Source organism: Bison bison, unplaced genomic scaffold (genome assembly GCF_000754665.1).
Source record: "Bison bison bison isolate TAMUID 2011002044 unplaced genomic scaffold, Bison_UMD1.0 scf7180017864256, whole genome shotgun sequence".
NCBI classification, from domain to species: Eukaryota; Metazoa; Chordata; class Mammalia; order Artiodactyla; family Bovidae; genus Bison; species Bison bison.
This window is the reverse complement of record NW_011494828.1, coordinates 2,210,860-2,236,175: the sequence shown is the minus strand read 5'-3', so window position 1 is coordinate 2,236,175 and position 25,316 is coordinate 2,210,860. Positions and strand designations below refer to the sequence as shown.

General features: G+C 46.1%; 2 protein-coding genes and 1 long non-coding RNA gene across 3 annotated transcripts in view; 1 reads left to right on the top strand and 2 right to left on the bottom strand.

Moving 5' to 3' along the window:
• Positions 1-1,605, bottom strand: part of LOC104994338 — a 4,883-nt gene extending 3,278 nt beyond the window's left edge. The window contains exon 1 of the long non-coding RNA XR_825935.1: positions 118-1,605. This is a non-coding gene — a long non-coding RNA (uncharacterized LOC104994338). The remainder of the gene's footprint in view (positions 1-117) is intronic.
• LRRC41 (leucine rich repeat containing 41) overlaps positions 1-8,853 on the top strand; it is an 18,379-nt gene extending 9,526 nt beyond the window's left edge. The window contains exons 4-10 of the mRNA XM_010847873.1: positions 1,613-2,756; positions 5,532-5,792; positions 6,747-6,911; positions 7,004-7,102; positions 7,646-7,768; positions 7,993-8,068; positions 8,161-8,853. Of these exons, the coding sequence (XP_010846175.1) occupies positions 1,613-2,756; positions 5,532-5,792; positions 6,747-6,911; positions 7,004-7,102; positions 7,646-7,768; positions 7,993-8,068; positions 8,161-8,380 (2,088 nt within the window). The 3' untranslated portion in view covers positions 8,381-8,853. The remainder of the gene's footprint in view (positions 1-1,612; positions 2,757-5,531; positions 5,793-6,746; positions 6,912-7,003; positions 7,103-7,645; positions 7,769-7,992; positions 8,069-8,160) is intronic.
• The window catches only part of RAD54L (RAD54-like (S. cerevisiae)), a 26,436-nt gene continuing 9,898 nt past the window's right edge, over positions 8,779-25,316 (bottom strand). The window contains exons 4-18 of the mRNA XM_010847874.1: positions 23,956-24,016; positions 23,114-23,249; positions 22,611-22,680; positions 22,203-22,491; positions 21,861-21,985; positions 18,024-18,174; positions 15,480-15,606; positions 14,387-14,461; positions 14,109-14,239; positions 13,485-13,595; positions 13,216-13,339; positions 12,561-12,639; positions 12,079-12,258; positions 9,277-9,440; positions 8,779-9,180 (exon numbers count right to left, since the gene is read on the bottom strand). Of these exons, the coding sequence (XP_010846176.1) occupies positions 8,967-9,180; positions 9,277-9,440; positions 12,079-12,258; positions 12,561-12,639; positions 13,216-13,339; positions 13,485-13,595; positions 14,109-14,239; positions 14,387-14,461; positions 15,480-15,606; positions 18,024-18,174; positions 21,861-21,985; positions 22,203-22,491; positions 22,611-22,680; positions 23,114-23,249; positions 23,956-24,016 (2,037 nt within the window). The 3' untranslated portion in view covers positions 8,779-8,966. The remainder of the gene's footprint in view (positions 9,181-9,276; positions 9,441-12,078; positions 12,259-12,560; positions 12,640-13,215; positions 13,340-13,484; positions 13,596-14,108; positions 14,240-14,386; positions 14,462-15,479; positions 15,607-18,023; positions 18,175-21,860; positions 21,986-22,202; positions 22,492-22,610; positions 22,681-23,113; positions 23,250-23,955; positions 24,017-25,316) is intronic.

Here is a 25,316-nt window from a genome sequence, read left to right as displayed (position 1 = left end):
AGTTCATTTCCCATGTAGGGTAATTATCATTAACAGTAAAGTTACATTTTATATTTTACAGTTTATAAAGTGCTTGAATTTACATTTACAGTCTCCAGTTTGATCTTTACAACAAACCTGTGAAGGTGATATTATCCATATTTTACAAATGAAGAGGTTGAGTATGTCGCAGAGCTGGCACTTTTCAGTCATCAGACTTTCCGTGCACCTTAGGAGAGAATGGGGATTTAGAGAAGTATTTGCCTTTTGAGGTAGGCAGGTCCTTTTGAGGTAGGTAGCAGTAGTTCCTAATCTCTGATATATGTATCAGAATCATTTAGGGGTAGATTTGAAAATAAAGATGCTTGCATCTTACCTCAGATGTAATCACCAAGTCTGGGTACATGGCATATGAATTTTGGAGAAAAAGTCCACAGTAAATTTGATGTATTCCAAAGGTTAAAAATCACTTGTGTTTAGAGTTCTCCTGAATGTATCAGAGTAGACTGGTGAAACCTCATATCCAAGTATGGCCTTGGAGAAAACTAAGACTTGGTCCCTCCTCTCCAGGAATTTATCTGGTTGGGATGAGACATGATGTACACAGGGAGAGTGACAATACCATGAGACATATTTACCATTGTCTAAAGACATGAATAGTCGAGTATGAGTTCCAAAAGGAGGAGGTTGGGGGGGGGGGCAGTCAGTGAGATCTACAATTTTAGGGAGAAATGAACAGCCTCAAAGAGCAAAATGTTGATAGGTCCTTTCAGAAGTCTGGGCAGTGGAGAGCATTTCTGGCAGATGTAGGAAGGGACAAAGGCAGGTTTGGGTCCCTGAGGTGACCAGTTTTGCCAAAGCAGAGCTTTCCTGAGCAAGTGGGAGATACAGCTTCTCCAGTAGGCAGAGCCCATATTGTGGACAGCTTTCCCTGCCAGGCTGAGGAACTTTAAATGTGCTGCTGCCCTGATCCCCTTGGCAGTGGGGACTCAATAGGGGTATTGGAGAATAGTGTAATCAGAGTTGTTTTTGAATACAAAGATTAAACCCAGTGGACTTGTGTAAAAGTTTGGGAAGGGAAACAAGGAGAGCAGCCAGGAAGCTAATGAAGTACCAGGTGTTAGGTAATAAGGGGCTGAACAAAGGTGGCAGCAATAAGAATGAAAAGGTAGGATCAGATTCTAAAAACAAACGTGATAGAACAAGTATTTCACTTGAGGGACATTTTGGCAAAATTGTCTCTGGAACCAAATTTCCTGGGTTCAGGTTTTGTTTTTTGCTGTACCACACAGCTTGTGGAATTCTTACTCCCCAACCAGGTACTGAACCTGGGCCATAGGCAGTGAAAGCTCAGAGTCCTAACCACTGGACTGCCAAGGAATTCCCTCTTGAGTTTCAAATCTTAATCCTACCACTTAATTATGTAACCACAGGCAATGACATTTGTGCCTTGTTTTTCTTACCTGTAAATTGGATCTAATAGTAATATATACCTCAAAGATATGAGGATTAAATGAACTTGCATGTTATTTAGAACATTTACTGGCTTAATAGCTAGCTAGCTATTGGAAGGAAACTATCCCGTGGGTAGCACTTAGTATCACAGCTGTCTGGAATGTTCTCTGCTTTTCAGAGCGTGACCTGTTGGCGAGCCAAGTTTATGGAGGCCTTTTTTTCCCATGTTCTACGTGGGACCATTGATGTGTCTTCTGACAGGCGTCTTTGTGACCAGCGCTTCTCACCTCTCCTGCATAGCTCCCGCCACGTCCGGCAACTCACCATCTGCAACATGCTGCAGGGTGCAACTGAGCTGGTGGCCGAGCCCAACCGCAGGGTTCTGGAGACCCTGGCCAGTTCCCTGCACACCCTTAAGTTCCGCCACTTGCTGTTCTCCGATGTGGCTGCTCAGCAGTCACTTCGGCAGCTGTTACATCAGCTTATTCACCATGGGGCTGTCAGCCAGGTGTCGCTGTACTCCTGGCCTGTGCCCGAGTCAGCCCTTTTCATTCTTATCCTCACCATGAGTGCTGGCTTCTGGCAGCCAGGCCCTGGTGGTCCGCCCTGTCGCCTCTGTGGAGAGGCCTCCCGAGGCCGGGCCCCATCCCGAGATGAAGGGTCCCTTTTGCTGGGCTCACGCCGGCCTCGCAGAGATGCTGCTGAGCGATGTGCTGCAGCTCTGATGGCCTCCCGGCGAAAGAGTGAAGCCAAGCAGACGGCCAGAGCTGCACCTGCCACTCGGGTAACACGCCGGAGCACACAGGAGAGCCTGACAGCAGGCGGCACAGACTCTAAGAGGGAGCCCCTCCCTCCAGCCACCTCCCATGAGGCTCCTGGCACCAAACGCCCACCTTCTGCTCCAGCCACCACCTCCTCTGCCTCTGCTTCCTCTTCCACATCCTCATCTAAACGGGCTCCAGCCAGCTCAGCCCCACAGCCTAAGCCCCTAAAGCGTTTTAAGCGAGCTGCAGGGAAGAAGGGTGCTCGCACCCGTCAGGGGTGTGGCGCAGAATCTGAAGACCTGTATGACTTTGTTTTCATTGTGGCGGGTGAGAAAGAGGATGGGGAAGAGATGGAGATCGGAGAAGTGGCTTGTGGAGCTTTGGATGGATCAGATCCCAGCTGCCTGGGGCTTCCAGCACTGGAAGCCTCCCAGCGATTCCGCAGCATTTCCACCTTGGAGCTTTTCACAGTTCCACTCTCCACAGAGGCGGCTCTGACACTGTGCCACCTGCTGAGCTCCTGGGTGTCTCTGGAGAGCCTCACACTCTCTTATAATGGTGAGTGCCCTGGAGGGCTGAGATTTGGTTTCCCAGCAGCACCAGCTGTGCCCGTCAGGGGGAATAGGGGATATGATCAGGAAGCCAGAGATGTGGCCCTACCCACCTCAGGGAAGAGACTTAGTGGCAGACTCAGTGCCACAGAAGATGGATATATGGTCTATGGCTTGATCTAGTTGGAAGCAGGGGTTCCTGAGGAGCAGTGAGAATCTGAAGAGTCTACTTTGGATATGGTAGGCTAACCAAGGGCAGGTGGGAGAGTATAATGTATATAGGCCCAAGGAGAGGGCTGAGGTTGTCTCTTACCTATCATATCAAAGGAGCTGTACAAAAAGGTGTGGGACACTTGTTTAAAAAAAAAGATCAGACCAGCAACCTGCCAAACAGTCCTTAGGTCTTGCCCACCTTGTTGTGCCCAACTAGCCAAACTTCAGTTCTGACTGAACCCAGGAATCTACCTATGTTGCTGAATGCTGCTAAAGTCACACAATTGCAGATTAGTGTACTGTATACATTCCTGGTCATCAATCTCATATGAGCCCTGTTTGCAATGTCAGGTCCATTCCTAACTCTACTACTTCCAAATCCTTTCTTCTTTTCCTTTCCTAGTAAATCTCACCTGCTTCACAGAGAAAATAGAAGCCATCACACATGAACTCCCTTCAATTTGTTAACCAGCCTACAGACTTCTGCATTTGCACTCTTTTCATCACAGTGGGATAAATGGCTGTCCTGTCTAAGGCTAACTCATCTGCTTGTGCTCTGGATCCATACACTCACCTCCCTAGGAAAACTTGTTTTTCAAATGCCTTAATAAGAACTTTTATATACTGCCTATTATGTGCCTGACATACTTTAAATATTCTTAAAACTGGTTTAATCCTTAAAATTGTGAAGCCAAGTGACTTGCCCAGGATTAAGTCGATAGATTATAGACCTAGAATTCAAACCCAGGTGACCTGGCTCCAGAACTCATGCTTTTAAAGCACTAACTACTTAATGCTGCCTCTCTTCTCTGGATCAGGTATCCACCCAAAACTACCACCATATCTCCTCCATATATTCTACTTATGAACTACTGTCCTATTCTCTCCTGCCCTTCATAGACAACCTTAAGAGTTGTCTGTGCTTTCTTCTTCTCACAGCCACTTCAGCCTTGCTTACACTCCCTCTACTGCATTGGGGACCTAGAGGTGACCAAGGCTATCTGTGTTGCTAAGTCCAGTATATACTTCTTAGTCCTCATATTCTTGACATCTACTATTCTGCATTTTCTTCATGTAATAGTCTCACTTCTAACCTCAAAAATTTCTGACTTTTTCTCCCTTTCTGGACATTATTTGCCCTAATATTCAGAGTTTCTCAAAGCTCTCCCACTTTACATTTCCTGGACAATTTTGTCCATTTCCTTGATTTCAAAGGCCAGCCATGCTCAAGACACCCCCATTTTGACATTAGCACATTATCTTAACTCCAGACCAGTTTTTCCATCTGACAACTAGGAATCACAGTATTGATAAACTGCATTCCCCAAGCTGAATTCATTTTCTTCCTTCTGTTCTCAGTGACATCACAGATGATTCAGTTGCCCAAAAGAAACCTGGATTCTTACTCCACATACATTAAAGATATCTCTCTTATTCCACATATATTAAAGATACAAATTGTATCTTTACAATCTCTCAGAATCACTTATCTCCACATCCTTAATTCAGATTATCATTACTTCTCACCTGGATTCATCATTTCAGCAGTTTGTCCATACTCACCATAGTTGTTTATGCCACAATCAAAGTAATTTCAAAGTGCAAATCTGTAACTCATTCATTTAAAAATTCAGTGGCTTCTTGTCACCTACTTTTAAGTTTTACTTACAGGGTCATTCATGTTCTTATCCCTGCTCACCTTTATAGTTGAATACTTCCCTCCCTTATACTTCACACACCAGCCAAATTGAGAATTTTTCAGTTCTTGGAACCTGCTACTTTCTCCTTCAGGTCTTGATATATGCAAAGTTCACTCTGCCAGTCACTCTTCTTCCACCTTTTAGCTTGTTTAGGACCTGCCTGCAAAGTCTTTACTGATGTAAGCTAGCCTGGGTGCTAAGTAGCCATCCTTTTATTCTCACAATACTCTTATTTCCCCAGTTCTCATCCCATGCTTTTGTTATCAGGTAGGAACAAGATCTGCTGCCCATGACTTATCTAGCAAAAAAAAAAAAAACTATTTACTAGGGCTGGTTAAGGTTTACATGAATCAACAGGAGCCTGCTCAGTCCAGAGATAAAGGTGTGTAGCTTCCACAGAATTATTTGCTTTGTGGCATTAATTACCCTAACCTTTCTGGATTCTACTACTCCCTTCTGTGGGATATGGTTTTCTGCCCCATTCCCACCCAATGACCCTTTTAAAGTATTCCCTGTTGGATCACTGTCATTCTCCAGCTTAGTTTTAGATGTTACCCATGACCTACAGGAAAAGTCCAGAGGTCTGTACTGTTTAGGTCCATCATTCAGCTAGCAACCACATGCTGCCCCACATTCTATCATGTTTTGACTCTGGCCTGACTGATGCTTGAGGGTATAACCCAGTAGAATAGACACCAGTCGGCTGGTTACCTGAGGAAAAAGCAAGACAATGGATGAATAATTGAGAATCATTGAAAATAATCTGATCCAGAGCTCAGATTTGGTAGTTTAATCAATATCTGAAGTTGTCTCTGAATGTTATCCCTGATGTAACTCCCACGATTGACCTAATGTCTTTCCTGCCATAGGCCTGGGCTCTAATATCTTCCGTCTACTGGACAGCCTGCGGGCCCTGTCAGTCCAGGCTGGATGCCGCCTCCGTGCCCTGCATCTCAGTGACCTGTTCTCACCACTGCCCATCCTGGAGCTGACACGTGCCATTGTGCGAGCCCTGCCCCTGCTGCGGGTCCTCTCTATCCGTGTGGACCACCCCAGCCAGAGGGACAACCCAGCTGTGCCTGGGAATGCAGGGCCCCCTAGCAACGTAATTGGGGATGAGGAGATACCAGGTGAAGCATTGTGTGCGTGTATTTCCTCACAAATGTGCAGGTGTATTTGCGTGGGCCAGGCAAAAGATTTCTAATCCAGGTCTCTTAAACCACCACATTCCTGGCTATCTATAATTTGTTCCCTTTAGAGCCTGCTAATCTTAAAGATGGGCTTACCTGGTGGTTCAGATGGTAAAGAATTCCCCTGCAATGTGGGAGACCTGGGTTTGATCCCTGGGTTGGGAAGATCCCCTGGAGAAGGGAAGGCTACCCACTCCAGTGTTCTGGCCTGGAGAATTCTATGGACTGTAGAGTCCATGGGGTCACAAAGACTTGGGACACAACTGAGTGAACTTCAGTTTTCAAGATAACCATGGGTTGGATAGATCTCAGACCAACACTAGCCTAGTAGGGAGTCACTGGCACATCCACTCCAGAAAGGAGTCTGAACCAAGAAACGAACTGATGGGTCCCAATGTTATATGTTCTTAGTTCCTACGTGTCTCATATCCCACCATTCTGCATATGCTAAGTTGCTTCAGTCATGTCTGATTCTTTGTGACTCCCATGGACTGCAGCCCACCAGGCTCCTGTGTCCATGGGATTCTCCAGGCAAAAATATTGGAGTAGGTAGCCATTTCCTTCTCCAGGGCATCTTCCCTATCCTGGGATCAAACCCACGTCTCTTATGTCTCCTGTATTGGCAGGCAGGTTCTCTACCACTGGTGTCACTTGAGCCCACCATTGTGCATACTCTTTTACTATACTTGTGCCTGAGTAGTCTTCTTGGATTAAAAGCACCGTTAAGGGCAAGGACTAAACTGTGTATTAGCATCCTGCCAGCACATATAGGCACTCAAGGACAAGTAGATGAATAAATGATTTTTCAGTGAATCCCTTAAGTACAGGATGAGACCTGCAATGGGAGTGAAGTAGATATAACCGGTTGGAATCTTCTCTTCCTACCATATCCAGAAAACTGCCTGGAACAGCTGGAGATGGGATTTCCACGGGGAGCCCAGCCAGCCCCACTGCTCTGCTCTGTACTGAAGGCCTCAGGTTCTCTGCAGCAATTGTCCCTGGATAGTGCCACCTTTGCATCTCCCCAAGATTTTGGGCTTGTGTTGCAGACACTCAAAGGTATGATCCAGCTAGAATGATAAAGGGAAGAGAATAGAAGGGGACTTTGTTCTTTGGGAAAGCTAAGGTCCATGAACTTTCTCCCAATCCAGAGTATAACCTAACCCTAAAGAGGCTGAGCTTCCACGACATGAATCTGGCTGACTGTCAGAGTGAGGTGCTCTTTTTGCTACAGAATCTGACTCTTCAGGGTAAGTTCTTCATCTAGAACCCAGGGACTCATTGGTCCTCACTGCAGAACTGCCACGGTCTCACTGAATCAACAAGCCATAGTTCTTTTCTTAGTCTTACGTCCTCATAACTAAAATTATAGAACCTGCATCACCTTCCTTCTAGATAGTCCCCAACCTAACCATTCCTATACTAAACATGGGAAATTATTCACTTGTAAATTACCTCACCTGAAAGTATTCTTACCTTCCACTAGCTGACAGAAATGATGGTGGTGGGAAGGGATAAATGTGCTATCAGGCCCCCCTCAGAGACTTGTCACTAATGTCCACCCCTGCATAAAAGGAAGTGAATGGAGAACTGTCCATCTAGAGAGTCTCCACATAGGCTCAGTCTCTGGTTTGAATCCTGACTTAGTTGCAACCTTGCTTGAGGGTTTGGACAAACTATTTTCTCCTGGGACTCTATAAAATGCTTATAACCCTTTTTAAGGCCCTGGGGACAGGTGGGACAGCACCAGTTCTCAGGCTGCCACCAGAACTTGTTCCAATTTTTCTTTACAGAGATTACCTTCTCCTTCTGCCGTCTGTTTGAGAAGCGCCCAGCCCAATTTCTGCCCGAGATGGTTGCTGCTATGAAGGGCAACTCCACATTGAAGGGCCTCCGGCTGCCAGGGAACCGCCTGGGTGGGGACAGGGCCCTGAGGAGGGAGAGGGGGAAGGAGCCAGTCCTCTGACCTAGAAACTCAGTGGGTGAAGGCACATACCTCTCCACTGGGAAGACAGGGGTTGGGATACAGTTGTGCTGGGGCTTTAGGAGACTGGGCTTCTCTCCAGCCAGAATTGAGTTGGGATACCTTTGTTTCCTATTCTGGGGTAAAGGTCATGAGCATTTCTCCCCATCTCCCCAGGGAATGCTGGCCTACTGGCCCTGGCAGATGTTTTCTCGGAAGATTCATCCTCCTCTCTCTGTCAGCTGGATATCAGGTACCCGTGGGGGTGGGGAATGACAAGGGATAAAGCTGCAGGGACACAGACCAGGGATTGATTCCTGGGTTTCTGATCCTCACCCCTACCAGTTCCAACTGCATCAAGCCAGATGGGCTTCTGGAGTTCGCCAAGCGGCTGGAGCGCTGGGGCCGTGGGGCCTTTGGTCACCTGCGCCTTTTCCAGAACTGGCTGGACCAGGATGCAGTCACAGCCAGGGAAGCCATCCGGCGGCTCCGGGCCACCTGCCATGTGGTTAGCGACTCGTGGGACTCATCGCAAGCCTTCGCAGATTATGTCAGCACCATGTGATGGGCCCAGGCCTCACAGGCCCATGCTCAGTACCATCAGCTTGCAGGGGCTGAGGCATGGGCTGCCCAGAACTCCCAGCACCAATTCTGTCTTTCTCTTTCTGCTACCTTTTTTCTCTTTTTTCCTTTTTCCCTTGCACTGAGGTCCTGGAGGCCTTGATGGGGCCCAGCAAAGGCATTCCCACACCTGGGTTTGGAGCCTTTGGGTTCCTTACCCAGTACTGGGCCGGGAGGTTTCAGTGGTCATCAATCACTGAGGACAGCCCCCGTCCCCTTCCCTGCCCCAGGGTTCCTGCTTTCCTTTCTCAAGCAGGTACCCAGGCTTTAGTGAAGGATAGGAGTGCCCATTACCAGGCCTCTCCTCTCTGCTGGGCTTACCATGCTGCTTCCAGGCCTCAGTCCCTTTCATACCTTTATTCCTTTCTTTTTTTTAACCAAAATTTTTCTTATAAAATAAATTTTGGGCAAACATCATGCAGCCCTTCTTGATTTTTCTCTCAGAGAACAAAATCCAACAGTGCCCTATTGGGCAGGGAGTCCCCTTTTCCCATCTCTTTCCTCTAACAGCTACACACCAGACCAGCTGGTTAAAGGTGGAGGCCCCGCTGCTCCTCATGGGAACGCTGGTGGAAAACAAAGGTGATGGCAGTGGAGGCAGCATCCCAAGCAGCCTGGAGTACCTCATCCTTGAGCCCCCGCTTATCAGTGCTGTGGTTCCACTGAGCCAGGTTTGAGGTGCAATCAGAACCGTCAGGGGGTGGCCAGACCTGGTGGTTGTTGACACAGCGCCGGCAGCGCAACCTGGGGGCAGAGGACAGAAGTGTGGCTACTGTGGGTCCCAGCTCCATGCTGTGCAGGGTGTTCAGAGATAATGGCCAGCAGAGGCACCCCACCCACCTGTCATGTGTGTCACTGAGCTTAGCCTCATCCAAGGTAAACAGCTCCTTCAATTCACCGAGAGAAAAGTGTCGCTCCACATCCTGCTCCTCATCCACCACACAGCTGCTCAGTGCTTTCTTATGGCTCTGACGCTGAAAGATCTTCTCCTCGATGGTTCCTGCCTGCGGGGTGGGGGCAGAGGTGGAGCCCAGGGCTAAGTCACCTCCACACATAGGGGGCAGGAAAACCCAGGGGTTGAAACTGTAGCTGCGCAGAAGGGGAGATGAATGAGAAGAGTCTTGCCTCAATATGGCTCAAAATGGGCTGATCAGCTCAGCCCATTTTCCTAGTCTATCTTTTAGGAATATAATTTGGACATGTCTGCCCACCCAGGATATTTTCTGTACCGATGGAGGGTTTCAGGGCCTGGCTAAATTTCTTTAGGATGAGCTGAGGTTTATCTGCAGCAGCGTTATCTGACCTCCACACCAAGCCCAAGTCTCATTCACTCAAGTAAATATCATTTGGGTATGACATGCCAGGCCCTATGCTAACACCAGATACAAAGAAGAATCAATATGATCCCTATCCTTCAACTCATAGACTAGTCAGAGAGACAGACAGACATATAAACTAACTGGTACATGACAGAATTCTATAGGATACCCAGCGACCCACAGGAGGGACAGTAGCATGAAATAATGTTGAAGAGCTTGAAAGTAAAAATTATCTTTAAGCTGAATCTTGAAAAATGAATAGATGGTTTACAAAGAAAGAAGAGAAGCCATTCCAGACATAATAACAAAATCAATAAGCCTGGCCTACTGGAGGCCTGTCTAGAGAATGGTAGGAGCAGGGAAAGAGCTGGGACTGAGAAAGTCCCATACTGTAGAAACTTGGATGCTAGGCTAAAGAGCTTGGCCTTGTCCTGAAAGTGCAAAGCAAAACTAGAATTTTTGGAAGGCTCATTCTGGAAGTAGTTGTGAAGAATGGATTATGATAAGGCCAAAGGTAAAGAATTAGGATGCTGCTTCAAAATCCAAGTGGGAGATGACTGACTTTAGCATGGGATGCTGAGGAAGATTAGAGTAAGGACAGGATGGTGGGACACATGTACACCCAATGGAATCAACTGCCATTGATTCATGCCAATGTATGGCAAAACCACCACAATATTGTAAAGTAATTAGCCTCCAATTAAATTAATTTTTTAAAAATAAAATGCATGCCCTTTCAAAAAAAAAGGGGGGGGGACATTTTGAGAAAGTAAAATCAATGATAATTGGAATCTGGTTAGGAAGCAGAGAATGGTCCACAGGATGATACTCATATTTGGGTTGGGTGGATAACAGTCATTAAGTGACAAAATTCAGAAGGGTATACTCAAGACATTCAAGTAGAAATATATAGTAGGTGATAGAATTTTAAAATCTGCAGCCAGTAAACAGTGTCAGACACACAAAGAAGAAAAATCAAGAGTCTCTTGTTTTAGTAATTAGGAAGTCAACAGTACCCTGAAAGCAGATTCAGTGGCAAAACTGGTGAGTTTAGTGAGTAGGAGATGAGATGAATTAAATCTCTAGGCTTTGGGAAAATCTGACAGTGAATGAATGGAAAATAACCCTAGGTAGTCACTACAATGTAAGAGAGGGTTGAGAAACATTTTTAAGGTGAGAGCTACTTGACCATGCTCATAGACATCAGGGAAATAAAGGAGAAACTGATCAACTAAGAAAGGAAAGAATGGGGAAAGGGTCTAGAGCAGAGCTGGAATGGTAAGTCCCAAGTAGAAAGGAAGGAAATGATTCTCGTTTGAGAATGGAAAAAAAAGAGAAGATGTGAGACGGACAGAACAGAGGAAGGTAGGCAAGAGAATTTAAGTTTGGTAGCCTACATTTTCTCTGTGAGGTAGAAGACAAAGTCTCTGCAGAAAGAAGGAAAGACAGGATTAGGACGAAACTTGAGGGAAAAACTTGAAGTGGCTATTGAAGGAAATGAGATACAATCCAGTTCAAAATGGAGAATGTGAACTTATGGTAGTGCCAATCTAAAAATGCCAAGTTTTATCTGGTGCAGAAGCTGCAAACAGCTGTAATGATCCAAGACTAGGTATTAGGGGAAGAGTGGCAGAAAGGATGCACAGGGAGGATCGGGCTGAATAGTAAGGCAAGTCAAGCCTGATTGGGAGGAACTGGGGCAGGTAGTAACTAAGGACATTAGGTTGAAACAGATGTAGAGGTCAAGGAAACATGAAGGCTAGAGTGCTGGCAAACTGCATGGCCCCTGAAGTCAACCAGGAAGATAGCTGGAGTTGAAGTAATGAAGACTGAGCTGGTGTCCAAACTTATTAACGAATTAGGTAAACAGCAGAAGGTAGATAACTGTAGCAAGGAAGAAAAGAGGGTAGTTAAGGCAACATGAGCTTCAAAAGAGGTACTATAGGATAGATGGTCTGAGTGATCACTGAGAACCTGGAGAATGCCAATACCACCACTTAGACCCACAAGATGGAATGTGAGAAGACTACAAGGCAAGCAGCACAGAAGAAATCAGGTTTAAAAGCAAGCAAGTGTCCTGTGAAAATCATGAAGGCATAGGGGAGTTTATTATCTACAGGCATCCAGAGCACAGCAAAAAGGATCTGAGGAACAGGGTAGAGAGTGGGGAGAGAGCAGAAGAATGAAGGGCTCCAGGCTACGTCCATACCTTGCTCACCACTACAGGCAGAGGGGCCACAGAGGCAATGAGAAACACCCAAGGTGATCCTGAAGGTCTTATTCCATGACCCACCACTACTCTGAACATTACCACTATCCTTACAGACAGTAGGCGATAGATATAGCAGGTCTTCTTTTGACCATCACGCCAGACCCGGGCCATGGCTTGTTCATCATTGGCTGGGTTCCAGTCAGGGTCAAACATGACCAGTCGGTTAGCCCCGATGAGATTGAGGCCACAGCCCCCAGCTTTGCTGCTTAGCATGAAGACAAAGTCAGGACTCTGGAAAAAGAAGAAAAAGAACTGCTTATACCCCAAATTAAGAATCTTACTCAGACCAACCAACTGTTCTCTCACATGTGGACTGCCAGTTTGCCTGCCTACCAGCCAATTTATTAGCCCGCAAGCTCAGTTCCCAGCACAGCCTTCATAAACCAATTAGCCTAACCCTACCACATCCACCAGAAAAAAAAAAAGAGAGGCCCAAAAGCAGAGGCCCCAAAGCAGAGGCCCCTTATAAATTAACAACCCTTAGTTCTCATGTTATTGCACTGGTAGCATGGGGACAGTGGCCGTGCATTTACCGATGGGTTGTTGAAGCGCTCCACAACCTTGGCTCGCTTCTTAATGGACATCGTGCCATCTAAGCGAACATATAAGTACCTAAAGGGGGATCCAAAGATCAAATCAAGAAGTAAACAGAACACAGTGGGAGAAGGGGAGGGTTGGACAAACTGACTGACATATATACACATAGCTAGTGGGAAGCTGTTCTATAGCACAGGGAGCTCAGCCCGGTGCTATGATGACCTAAAGGGGTGAGATGAGGGAGAGGGAGGTTTAAGAGGGAATGTATACTTATGGTTGATTCACACTGTTGTTCAGCAGAAACTAACATGACATTGTAAAACAGTTATCCTCCAATTAAAAAAAAAGAAGTACAGTGTCCTTGCAGCCAGAGCTACTGAAGAGATAGAACCAACCACTCTTGAAGGTTGTTCATATATAACCTGAAACCCTAAATTCCCAAAGGGATTGGCAAGGAGCTAAGGGGCGAGGACCGTCCTGTGGAGTACCTGAAGGAACAGGGGCTATTCTGTTTGGACATGGAGCAAAAAAGGAACAAACATCTGGAAAGTCCTTCCTGTGCCTGCATTTTGGCCCACATCCACCAATCCAAACACCTGTTTTTCCTATGAATACAGTAGGTGAGGTATCCCTATGACAGCTCTTCCCTACCTTCGGGCTCGGCAGAGTTTCTCAAAGAGGTCCAATGTCTGAGTGTAATTGGACACCAGCACTACTTTGTCACTGCTGCGGCTTCGGGTCACCGCCAGAATGTAATCAAGGACCAGCATCTTACCTAGGAGATCAACAACTATCAGCCCCCAATGCGCTATCCCAGTGGCCAGGATTCTTACTCTTGAGATGGAATAGATTGAGCACAAAGAGACAACCTCCTGTCTCTCTTCCCAGAGGGGCCCAAAGACTGGCAGGAAAGGACTCACCTGACAGCTGAGGCTCTAGAGCCTTGGAGTTATAACCGGGGGGAAATATGTCCAAGGTACCTTCAAAGCCATCTTCCTCTTCCACACACTTGTCATAGATTAAAGCTGGATCTGAAAGAAAAAAAAAAAAAAAAACCTCCAAAATGCCAGCTACACTGTGTTTAGAAGTTTCATTTCAGTGTTCATTAGAACATCCTCTAGAAACTTAACCTTCCTCAGCATCAGACTTGTTTCCAAAGCCCAGGGTGTGGGCAGTGCCACCTGGGATCATGAGTAGACAATTCTGCTCACTAGTGTGTTCTGTGTTTTCCCAACAAGAGGGGAGTTATACCAGAGAGGGCAAAGTTTGTTATTTTTCCCCCACCCAACATTCTATAGGCACACTTGTGCACACACACTCTCATGCACAGTCTTGTATACTCCAAGTATCAAACACGGGTCAAGCAAGGATAAGCTAAATTTTCCAAAACAAAGGGTCTGATCTAGTGCATGAGCGTATGCCTTGGGAAGGGTTAGAATCACATGTGGCCTCCGTGAAGACTACAGACAAGTTTCAGTAAAGGTGGCTGAACTACCTTCCTTGCTCACTTTGACAGAGGACCCCAGGGCATGGATCTAACTCACGATTACACAGTTTCTTCAGTGAGGTGATGGAAGAAAGAGAAGACACACTCATCTTGCCCTCACGCAACTCTTCTGCTGGCTTGGCCTGTCTCAAAAACCTCTTGTATAATTCAATCTGAAGGGGTGTCAGCCTTTAAAAAAAACAAAAAGAAGGGTAGCTGGGTCAGCAGGAATTGCAGGACCACACTTCTGCCTTCTGAGGACACCTTGAGAGCCCAACAATACCTCAGGGGCTGAGCTTTTACCCACTCACTCCACACCCCTCAGTTGTTCAGTACCTACAACAAACCACCTGCTCGATCTTCACAGGCAGATATTTAGAAAGGATATCAGATGTCCTCCGTATCAGGCACCTGGAAGAACAAGATAAAAAGGCAAGAGGCTGATAAAATTGCCACACTAACTACCGGAATAAAAGCTGACACCCGAAGGACCAAGGCTCTTTGTAGTATCAAATGTCAGACACTCAATCAGCTCTATGGCAAAGATGTCTATATCAGGGTCTCAGCCATGGGAACAGAGACGCTTTCTTAGGGTCTAGCTTGACGGACAACTCTTTCTCTACTCCTTCAGAATGTTAGCTTATCTTCAAAGGAAGGCAGAGGTCTTCTACTAAGCCTGGTGCTCTGACGGAAATGAAGCTGTAAACCATTGAGTCTTCATGGGAGTTTCTCCTTGTATTTGCCCAAATGCCTGCTGCCAAATGGCCTGAGGTTCAATTAAATTCTGCCCCTACGACCTGGCAGACCAGGAAGGACAGAGATCAGGCACCTGAGCAGCAGCTCCTAAGAGCACATGGACTCTCTTTCCTGTTATCTTAACCTGAGAGGGAGGTGGCAGTTGGCAAAAGCAAGACTCTTCAGGATATAAAAATCATCAAGTATATATAACTACAACAGAGGAGTGCAGAATATACCTGCCCCTTGAGCAATGTGGCCCCCATCGAAAAAGCCCCATAAGCTGGCGAGGCACCACCACCCATCCTTCAGATCTACTACTACCTGTCACAGAAAGCTATGGGATGTAGGAAGAGAAGCTTGGTGCTTTAGATCTGAGACAGACAAAGGAAGCTTCTAAAGTACTAACAATGCTCCAAGGGATACCAAAACCTCCTCAGCAGGAATGCTAAGTGGCACCAAACCAGACCACAGGGGCCAAGGCCAGGAAGAAAGCAGGAAATCAGCCTGCCAGACCCCTTCATTTACTCAGTGGCTATTATTATCAGGGCACCATCCCACTCTCTTCATAGAATCCCACCCCCAAAGGCCAAGGTCCCAAAGGACTGGCCTTGGATGGCTAAGGAGGCGATTCTGATGACCTAAAGTGGGGGGACCCCATAAGAGATGCTACTGCCACCCCCACCCTCATTACCTATTCACAATGCTGGTGAGCTCCCGCAGGCGCTCCTCTCCTACACGCCTATCTTCCTCACTGGCAGCTGCATCTCGACCCTTCAGAATTGGCAATTCAAAATGCTTCTTGAACTCCTGGGCGGTTCCTAAGCACAGGAGAAAAGGCATTAAAGAATGCAGAAAGTAATGACTTTTCCACTGCCAGGAATGGCAGACTATGTTATCACAGACCAACTTTCCCGCCAAGAACAACAATGCTGAACAAATTATAGGCAATTTCTGTTTGAATAGATCAGAGAGCTACCAAAGCAGTAAAGACTTGAAAGGCCAAATATTAAGATAGCAAATAGATCAAAACTCAAATACATGCCTAATTACATTAAATGTAAATGGACCAGGGACTTCCCTGGTCATCCAGTGGTTAAGACCCCACAGTCCCAATGCAGGGGACACAGGTTCAACCCCTGGTCTGGAAGATTCCACAAGCTGCAGGGCAATTAAGCCTGTGGGTCTTAACTACTGAGCCCATGCCCTAGAGCCCTGTGAGCTGCAGTGATCACAAGAGTTAAAAACTGATATAACCATTCTATGCCCATACATTCTGGTTTTCACTTTCAGTAGAGTATTCGATGAATTACATGAGATATGCAATACTTCATTATAAAATAGACTGTGTGAACTGCTTTTACCTAATTGTTGGCTAACTTAAGTGTTCTGAGCACATTGCAGGTAGGCTAGGCTAAGTTTTAATGGTTGGCATTAAATGCATTTTTTTAAGGTATATGATTTTTTATGCTGCATACCATTTTATTTTTTATTTATTTTTTTGGCTGCACTGCATGGCGTGCATGATCTTAGCTCCCCAACCAGGGGTTGAACCTACATCCCCTGCAGTGGAAATGCAGTCTTAACCACTGGACCACCAAGGACATCCCTTAAATGCATTTTTGACTTAAGACATTTTCAACTTTTAATGGGTTTAGTGGCACAGAACCCCATCATAAGCTGCGGAAAATCTGTATTGATATATGCTACAATACTGATGAACCTCGAAAACATTATGCTAAGTATGAAAAGCCAAACACAAAAGGTCTCATATGATTCCATTTACAGGAAATATCCAGAACAGGCAAGTACACAGAGACAGAAAATAGACTGGTAGTTGATAGGGGCTGGGGTAAGTGGGGTTGGGAGTGACCGTTAATGAGTATAGGATTTTGTTTTAGTCAGGAATTTAAAAGATCAGGTACCTCACAAAAGTGGATCTCCAAATGGCCAATGAATATATAAAAAGGGGTTCCACTTTTACTCAAAATTAAATAAATGCAAAGAAATATCACTAAGCACCCAGCAGAATGACAAAAAAAAAAAATTTAATGTCTTCTAAAGATAAATACTGGTGAAAAAAAGCAGATGTCAGCAAACTACAGCCATGGACCAGTCACCTGTTTCTGTAAAGCTCTATTAGAACGCGTCTGTGCTCGTGCGTTTACATGTTATGGATGCTTTCACGGTACAGCAGCAGAGCTGAGTACCTGTGACAGAGACATTACGGCCTTCGAGCCTGCAATACTTACCATCTAGCCTTTTAAGAAAAAAGCTGCTGGCCCCTGATGTAGAAACACTGAAATTCTCATATACTGCTGGTACAATCACTCTGGAAAACTGGATTATTTACTAGGGCTAAACTCATACATAACATATGACCCAGCAATTCCATTTTTATGACAGAGAAATGCATACTATTCTCAGGTAAGGTACAAGAATGTTCATGGGATCATTATTCAAAATAATAAAAAATGGAAACTCAATTGTCTATCAACAGTAGAACTGATCAATTCTGGTATATTTAAAAAAATGGAATAGTATACTAAAATGAAAAACAAACTGCCATAGACAACAACATGAATTACTCTCAAACATTATATTGAACAAAACAATCCAGATGCAAAGGAAAATATATTATATGATTCTTTTTACATGAAGCTCAAAAATGGGCACTAACAAATCCTTCCACAGATATCTATGTATAAGAACTGCCCAACCTATGATTTTTAGGGGCTGGGGGGCAGTGAGGAGTTGCTGCTTAATGGGAAGAGTTCCAGTGTTGCAAGATGAAAAAGTTCTGGAGGTAGATGGTGGTGATGGTTGCACAACAATGTGAACGTATTTAATGACACTAAGTTGTGCACTAAATAACGGTTAAAAACAAAACCGCCCAAGACAGTCTTCTCTGAGGCAAGAGCTCTTCTGAGGCTGCTAGGATGTGATGAGCAAAAATGCCTGGGGGTAGTAGTTCCATCTCTAGCTCACGGAGACCATGCCCTGCACAGCCCCTGCCACCTCTACAGTGGGAAAAAGGGCCAGGGTGGGCCTTGCTAAGATGCCCAGCAGAGCCAAGGTCTCCCCACGGTTCTGGTACTCCTTGACAAGAGAAGTCTTCCTAAAAGAGCATCTAGTAACCCACATTTAACCGTGGTCTCCTCTCTCCTCAGCTAGTGTTAGACTCGCAAGGTTAAATCAAGGCTCCTCTCCAGCGCAGCAGAAAAGGCCAGATTCTTACCCAGGATTCCCGAGTTGACAAAGTGTACCAAGCTGAAATACTCAAGGAGATCATTCTGGATGGGGGTCCCGGAGATGAGCACCCGTCGGCTGGTGTTCAAGCTGTCCAGGGCCTGATAAGTCTGATTCTCAGAGTTCTTGAGCCTGTGTCCCTGCAAGGAAATTAATTCTCACTGAAGCCTGGGCACAAGGTGGCCTCCCTAACAGCAGCAAAGTCTTGTGTAGACAGGAAAAGAGGAATCAAAAGCATTACAGGTCCTGAGGCCTTGGGAACTGGGCAGGGGCACCAAGAGTGAGAGTTTATCTACTCTCTTGGGGAGAAACGGGCCAGGCCCAAGGACAGACCTTCAGCTTCTAGATCAATGCAACATCCATAAAACAAGGATTCCTTGTTTCTTCCTCTGCCCCCATCTCCAAAGTCACAGCAGCCTGCCTATCCTCTTCAGGGATCATCTGGACATGTTAGAGACCCAGGCTTTCAGGGAATTCTCCCTCCCCCACCAGCCCAACCATCCTAGAACCTCCTGAGTCAGATGCCTTCTGTATTAGACTCCTGGCTGTGTCTGGACTGTCAGTGGTGCGGAAACTTAGTCCAGGTTCCTCCTCCCCTCTTTCTTCAGAAGCCATCCAGTTCAGATCTAAAGAAAGAGCCTCTCTCTGCATCCCTTCTCAATCCCTATATCACCGCCACCACCCCCAGCCCTCCCGTCCGGGACTTTATCTCACCAAGGCAGAAACTTTAAAGCAGAGACCATGTCAGATTTGCTTTTTAACTTAATGCACAAGACAGAGTTCTCTACTCAATGAATGTTTGCTGAAGAATGAAATGAATAACCAACATTGTTATTGAAGAATTAGACACAGAATTTTATTTAACAAAATGACTGAATGTTGTATACCTAAAACATTTTATGTCAATTGTATCTCAAAAAAAACTTAAAGACATCCTAAACAAAATTAAGTTTTAAAGTGACTGAAAGCTCAAGCACCAGTCCTGAAACAAAAGGCTGAGACTTCTGAGCTGAAGAGGGAAAAGAAACTTTAAACCTGTGAAGAAATTACCCAAAAGGCCCTGGGGAAATGCACATCAACAACTGGAACCCTCTAAACGGAAGCCCCCTGAGGGCAGGCAATCATGGATTCCCCACGGCCTGACTCCGTCTAACAGGTACTTAATAACTCAATTTAATGAACTGAGCTGATATACTACCTTTGTGGGTCTCTGTGGAAGAGAAGTCCAACCCCAGCTCCTATGGAGCCACTCTGACTCCAGACCCAGCTCCTGACACCACTGGCCACAAATTTAAAACCCAAACCCTGGCATCTCAGCAAATCAAATATTCTGCTAGATAAAAAGTTGTCAAAGTTCTTGCTGAATTTCTATTCTGGCAGAATTCTCAGCTTACCCTTTTAAAAGCAAAAAAATGATACCAAGATTAAATACCACCACTTTTCTCTCATGAGCCCCATGAATAGATTCTTATATTTAACACATTTCCCCAGCATCTGACTGGCTTTGTGTTCTAGAACTTGTAAAGAAACGTACATGGAACTGGGTGAAGCATACAGGGACAGATAGTCCTTCCATAGCTAAGCCAAGAGGCAGGAGTGGAGAAGAGCCAGGCCTTAAAATCTCAGACCTGGATTCCAGTCCCAGCACTCCCCTAAGCTTCAGTTTCCTAACCTCTAAAACTGTGGTGAAGATGATGTCAGTCCCTCCCATTTATAACACCTTACAAAATGGTTCCATATACCCTCTTTCTTGATCTGGATCATGTCCCTTTCAGGTAGACAATGTACCATCTACTCTATAGTCTGAGAGCAGTCTCATCAGACTGCTTATAAGCAGCGAAGCCAACACTGATCCCAAGTGTTCTCACTTGCTCTGCCTAACTCAGATTACTATGTGGATCAAGATTTTGTACACAGTTATCATGCTATTATCTTTTATTATTTCTGTGTGTTTCAGAGAAAAGCATCAGCCGGGAGGAAGCTGGGAACATGAAAGCTTGGGGAAAAGACTTTACAGGATCTGAACAGGACAAACTCCTCCTAGAGTAGGCTGACCACCTCTTCAGGACGCTGGCTTCCTCAGGTCTCTGACAATCAACACAATAGGGAATAGCAAGACACTACAGTATTCTTGCTTGAGAATTTCATGGACAGAGGAGCCTAGTGGGCTACAGTCCATGGGGTCACAAAGTGTAGGACACGACTTTCACTCTCTTACTCTGATAAATAAAAGGTAGATGAGGGGCTTCCAAGGTGGTCTAATGGTTAAGACTCTGCACTCCCAATGCAGAAGGCCCAGATTGAATCCCTGGTCAGGGAACTAGATTTCACATCCCCCAACTAAGAGCCACAATGAAGATCCCATGTGCTGCAACTAAGACCCAGCACAGCCAAATAAATAAATTTTTTAAAAAAAGGTAGATGAGTATAAGGGAAGGCCAGGATGCTGCAGTGAACAAAGAGGCAGCTTGGAACCCGGTGCCAGTCAGCTCAGAAAACAGGAGAGAATGAGTAAAAAAATGAAACACTATAGAGCAAAAGAAAATCTAGATGCCCTCAGTCCTCAAGGGCTCAGATGCCATCAGCCTGCCTTCCCTTCCCCTCCCCAACATCTTGGCCTCTAGACCAGGCTCCTGGCACAGTCCCTTTCCATGATGAAGCAAATGCCAGGGCGCTGTGCAGTGGTCACGTGCACACCCCACCTCAATCTGCTAAATCCCTTACTCCTACCAAGGAATGGCCCATCAGGGTATCAGAAGTTGGCAGGCATGCCAGATAATGACTTCATATGGACAAAAGTTCAACTGGGAAACAGCTCAGGGCTAGCAAGCATGGTTACCCTAAGTAAGCTTTTCTTCATCCCCTCCCAAAAGACCCTCAGATACTAGGGTAATCTATAGTCCCTAAAGCAGTCAAGCCTGCCATCAGTTGAAAAATGGGGCCAAGTCTTCCAGCCACCCCTCCACTAAAGCCCCAGGGAATGCTCTGACTTTCCCCAAGATGTAAACAAGGTCAGCAGGCTCAGGGCAGGCAAGCCCCTGAAGACCTGGAAAATTCTTTATACCAGGAAGCTCCCAGCCACCCTCACTCCTTTCTAAGTAGTAACATCCCTACCACCCTTCATGCACAGTGCTGGAAAAGGCCAGAAAGCAACAACTGCTATATTTCCCTCAGTCCCAGAGAGTCAACACAGGCTCACAATGTGTATGGACTATCCGCATCGGACTTCCCTATCGCTGTGCACCTGTTCACGGGAGCCCTCTCAGCCTACACAAAAATCAGAGCTGACATTTACCAAGGTGTTATGACATACCAGGCACTGTGATAAAAGCTTTCCTTCATTTAATCCTCACAATAATCCCATGAGGCAGATATTATCACCCCATTTTACTGACACAGAGAGACTTGGGTAGTTAAGTAATTTGTCCAAGGTCATATTACTGGTATGCAGCAGACAGCCAGGATTTGAATAAAGATCTCTCTGACCCTAGAACCTGTTCCCCTAAACCCTGTGCCGTGTCTCTCCACCCATCCACATCTCTCCCAGCCTTCAAAGTCCTTTGGTCTAGGAAAACTGTAGAGAACAAAACTGTAGAACAAAACTGGTGAGCCCCAGCACCGCACTCTCCTTGGCATCCCAAGCACTACTCAACCCCTCTTTTGGCAGATTGGTACCCTGGGCTCTCCCTCTCATCTGCTGACTCTGAGGCGTATGTTCTGTCCTCAGCATCTCCCAGTAACTAGCACAGCCCTTGGACGGCACTTTTCAGTGACAAGACGCTGACAGACTTTTCTCCCACCACCCAAACAGCAGTACGTCAAGTACCTCATCACATATGACCAGTCCAACACTCCCTTTCTGGAGGACTCCAACGTGAAGGCGGAAAGTCTCATAGGAAATGATGAGGATGGGAGAAGGCACTCTGGCACCACGCTGGTTCATAAATCCTTCTATGACAGAAAAGGTGTCAGGAGAGCAAGTCTGAGAATATGCTAAAGAAAAAACCAGTTTGATGATTCTGTAATTTAGCCTGGAAACAACTCAACTCTTTTTCATGCTAATTCTCTTATTTTCTACCCACTCCCTTCCCTGGTTATCAGTGAGGATACACTTAAGAAAGGAGCAGGTTGTATGGAGGAGTGCAGTCATGTTTGTTAAGGCTCCTACCCAGCTTTTGGTCTATCTCGTCCTTAGAGCCTCCATCGATGGCCAGAGGTTGGATCCTCCCTCCAAGCCATTTCCCAACTTCATTGTACCAGTTCCTCACTAGGCTGGAGGGCGACACCACCACTGCCTTGTCGATCTCTGGCTTGCAGTCTGGACTCTGGCGCAGAAGCGTCCACATCAGTGTGATGCACTGTAGCGTCTTGCCCAGGCCCATCTCATCAGCCATGATGCAGCCATGGCTCCCAGGGATGCGCCGACTGGTGACGCACTCCCACAGGAACTTTACTCCCTGTGGAATAGTAACAGCACTCAGCCCCCTCTGGCACCCCACTGCTGCTGCCCCGGGGATGACAGCCTCTCAGGCCCAGCCACTACCCCAGCCCAAACCTCACCCTCACCCCCATTTACCTCTCTCTGATGAGGCCTCAAGACCTTACTCAGAATAGGATCAACAACCACATGGACAGGAAGTTTTTCCCTGAGAAAACACAACACAGAAAACAGAGCTCAGACACGGCAAGGCCACACCCTCAGAAAGCTCTGTCCTGTTGTTCCAGAGGCAGTTGCCTAAGAGAGGACCTCTCTGGCCCATGCAATCAAACCATAGCAAATTCCTCTCCAGGGTGAAAAAGCGAGGAGATGGGGATGGGTTTCCTATGTCATCACCTCAACATCCCCTGCTCCTCTGAGTGAGCCTGGTGGGAAAGGATGAGGAAACCCACCAACTGGACATATCTACACACTCTTCCCCAGGCACTCTCCTCCCCATCTACTCACTCTCTGGATGGTACCATCGTCATGACAGCACTCTGAAAACACATGCAGGTCCCAGGGTGAAACCACACCAAAATGCTCTCTGCCCTCCAGGCTCTGTGCACTTACAGAGGACACAGAAACACCAATGCACGTACTTGTCAAACTTCAGCTGGTCATGGGCGCTCAGTGGGGGAGGCTCATACAAAACCAAGGCACCTTCTTCCAGGGGGTCATGGAGGGCTCGGCGGACCCCAGCCCGTTTGAGGCCCAATGCCCGAGAGCCCAGAGGACCTAGAAACCAACAATTTGTCACTTATGCCTCTAAGCTGAGGAGCTCCAGCCTGCCCAGGTTAAATGCCTATCCTTCACATAACTTTCCTAAGCTTCCACATGACCCCTCTCCCCAGTACCTCTCCAGATGCAATTTGGGCACCTCTGCCTAACCATTAACCAGTCTGCCTCAGATATTACTTCTCCCACTCAACTACAAACTTCTGGCGGGGCCAGGTCTCTTTCATCTTAAATCAAAACAATCCTGGAAAGGTCTGAAACCCTAACGGGGCCTTTCAAGACTGCAAGCTCAAGAGTTTGCCTCCTCCCGGCAGCCCGAGTTAGCACAATGCTCTGTTCTTTGTACAGAGGGGGAAACCTGCAGAACCTAGACCTCCAACAGAGTCAACCTTATAAAGGAAATGCTACTGGACTCACTTGGACTGAACGGAGCCTGGGTCCATCAGCCGCCCTGGCCCACCAGAAACCTCCTGCACACTGGCACATCCCCACCAAGATGAGGGGCACTTAGTCTTAGTAGCCCTTGCTGAACTTATCAAACACAGACCTCATGCAGGCCCCGGGAGAGTCACCCCACACATAGTCATCACTGGATTGGCATCTTTAATTCCAAGGTAAGCTTGTACTTACAAAAGTAGGTGTTTTGATCTATTTGGGCATATTCACACATGACTAATTTAAGAAACAGAAGAGTCTCCACTTTTACCTTGATAATTTGGAATGGGGATTTTGAAAGGCTTTGACAAAATGCTTCGAATAAATGCTTCCTAAAAAGAGAAGAAACAAGGATTCAGGACTGCTTGGAGATGTTATGGGATATTTTTATAAACACAGTCAAAAATGCCCACGTAAGTATCATAATATATTTAGAGCACTGTAGTTTGACTCCATCTCATTCAGATGCATCTAGAACAGAAGATGTGCTCCATATTAAATTATTAGGTTTTGTACAATGGCTTTCATTTTTGAGGCTTTGCACGAGGTTCCACAAATCTCCAGGGACAGGACAGTGCCAAAGCAAGTAGCTGGCCTTGGTCAACCACAAGACTCAGAACCTTTAGCTCATGAAAGATCATGCCAAGCAAGCATACCTAACTATTCCCTAGGCTGCAGTGCCTTAAGAAGGCACCACAAACTGACCTGATCCCAGTACTAACGTAACTCTCAAGTCTAGATTCAACCACTGTCCTACAGGGCTCCATCTTTCCAACCATAGCTCACACTTCTTTTGTAATCTCTGATCAATCCTGCTTACTGCATCTAATTCCCATATCAATTTTTACATCAGCCTCCTTGGGAACTAAACAGCCCTTCTAAGAGTAGTGGTCACAGGAGAAAAAGGAACAGTAGTATCAGTAAAATAATGTTGATAACAACAAAAATGACAGCAATAATGATGACTAATAATGTATGTCAGATGCAGTGCTAAGTTCTTGCATTCACGTTACCAATCCTCATTAATAGCTCTTTGAGGTCTGTATATTGGCACCCCTATTTTACAGATGAGCAAATTGAGGCTGAGTGGTTTTAAGTCACACAACCATGACATCTGTAGGACTTTCCTGATTCCAGGGCCTTTATTTGTAACAGATGGGCAATATGGCTCCCTAACCCAACCTGTTTGAGTATAGCATGTGGATCAGCCCAGAGTCAACAGCTTCCTGCATGGAACAGTACAAGAGAAGGGAAAACATGAGCCAAGAAGACATGAGAGAGAGCGCAAGACAATCACCAAAAAAAGCCAGGGACAAGGATGACAGGAAGTCTCTGTGCCATCACTTCAGCCTGGAATCAGCACTGGGCTACTGGGCTGGGGCAGAAGAAGTCCACAGTGTCAGCTCCTGAGCTAACTGACAACTCCCATCTAAGTTCTCATGTATATACACCTGAGCCCTCTAGGGAATTACAATAGCCTGTGAACCTCAACAAAATAAGAGTTAGCCAAGAGAGCAAGGAGAAAACAAGAGCAGAAACGTTGAAGGCAGTCTTAATGGAATACATTAGTAGGAAAGTAATGAAAAATACTCCCTTCTAGCAAAAACACAGTTTAATGGGGGGGGGGGGGGG